Source organism: Phalaenopsis equestris, unplaced genomic scaffold, assembly GCF_001263595.1.
Source record: "Phalaenopsis equestris unplaced genomic scaffold, ASM126359v1 Scaffold215199, whole genome shotgun sequence".
NCBI classification, from domain to species: Eukaryota; Viridiplantae; Streptophyta; class Magnoliopsida; order Asparagales; family Orchidaceae; genus Phalaenopsis; species Phalaenopsis equestris.
Window position 1 is genome coordinate 39,392 of NW_018233918.1, and position 1,178 is coordinate 40,569.

The 1,178-nt window shown below is 34.1% G+C and overlaps 1 protein-coding gene across 1 annotated transcript; it reads right to left on the reverse strand.

Annotated features, from left to right (window-relative positions):
* Positions 1-159: 159 nt before the first annotated feature.
* On the reverse strand, positions 160-675 carry LOC110037099. Its single transcript, XM_020741675.1, has one exon. The coding sequence runs from the start codon at positions 673-675 to the stop codon at positions 160-162; it is 516 nt and encodes a 171-aa protein (XP_020597334.1).
* Positions 676-1,178: the final 503 nt, after the last annotated feature.

Sequence of the window (1,178 nt, forward strand, 5' to 3'; positions counted from 1 at the left end):
AAAAAACACTAATGAAAGGAAGAGCAACAATGTATCCTTTCAACAATAACTCTAATTGAGGGGTAGTAGAAGTGCCTACCCCAGGGAGCTCAAAATGAAGGCAAACCTTACACAGCCAATCTCTTTCTTTAGCCATTTGGCAGGCCTATTACCTTCTCTCTATATATGGGAGTGTGCGGATCTGATACCCTCTCCCAAGGAGTGAATCATCTCAATCCACTGCAACAGGTACCAAGGAGTAGGTAACCTCCCTTCAATAATATCAATAAGGACCCTGGAGTCAGATTCTAAGATAAGTGAGGTGAAGCTACACTTTTGGGCCATAAACATAGCCCAAAAAATAGCCACTGTTTCAGCCTCCAGAGGGTCCCTAGCAATAACAGGAGAATGACAATAGAGTAAACACTTTCCATTATTATTTCTGAACACCCCTCCAATACCAGCATAAGGATTAGAAAAGCTACCATCTGTGTTAACTTTAATTCCCCCATTTGGTGGAGGAATCCAATGGATGAGTGCATACTTGATTTTTCTGGGAAGACTATGGGATGTACTGTGAAGGATATCAGGACGCTTCCCATGACAATATAATTTCTGCAGGTAGTTGATGCAGTTGGTAGCAATGGTAGCAGCTGCCACCCAGATGTCTTCATATTTAATCTTGTTCCTAGCCATCCATATAAACCAAGCAGTTATACAAGGAATTGGGGGTAAGTATTGGGGGCAACTATATTTATGTTTCTAAATATATAGCAAATTTAAGTAAAAAATTTTCAATAATAAAGGTTTCAATAATAAAGGTTAATATTTGGTAAAAGAGAATAAGAATATGTTTTTCTATTTTAAGTAAAGGAATTTGTATTTTTTAAGTAAAGTATTTTTCTATTTTAAGTAAAGGAATTTGTATTTTTTAAGTATTAAAAATCTTGAAAGATTCATGTAAAAAAAGAAAAGAATTAAACTTTATGTAATTTTTAAGTTAATATAAATTTGTTAAGCGAAGAAATCTAAAAGGTTTTTAACTTTAAGAAGAGGATAATGAAATTCAAAATCATTAAAGGCATGAAATTCAATTCAAAATCATTAAAGGCTATCCAGATATAGTGATCCTCACATACATAAAAAAAAGAAGAAAGAAAAGAAAAAAGGGATTAATCCAGACAATGCTGCCAACCCTT

What these genes read in the sequence shown, in the direction of transcription:
- LOC110037099 (XM_020741675.1), bottom strand. Translation starts at nt 675, where the DNA reads ATGGCTAGGAACAAGATTAAATATGAAGACATCTGGGTGGCAGCTGCT.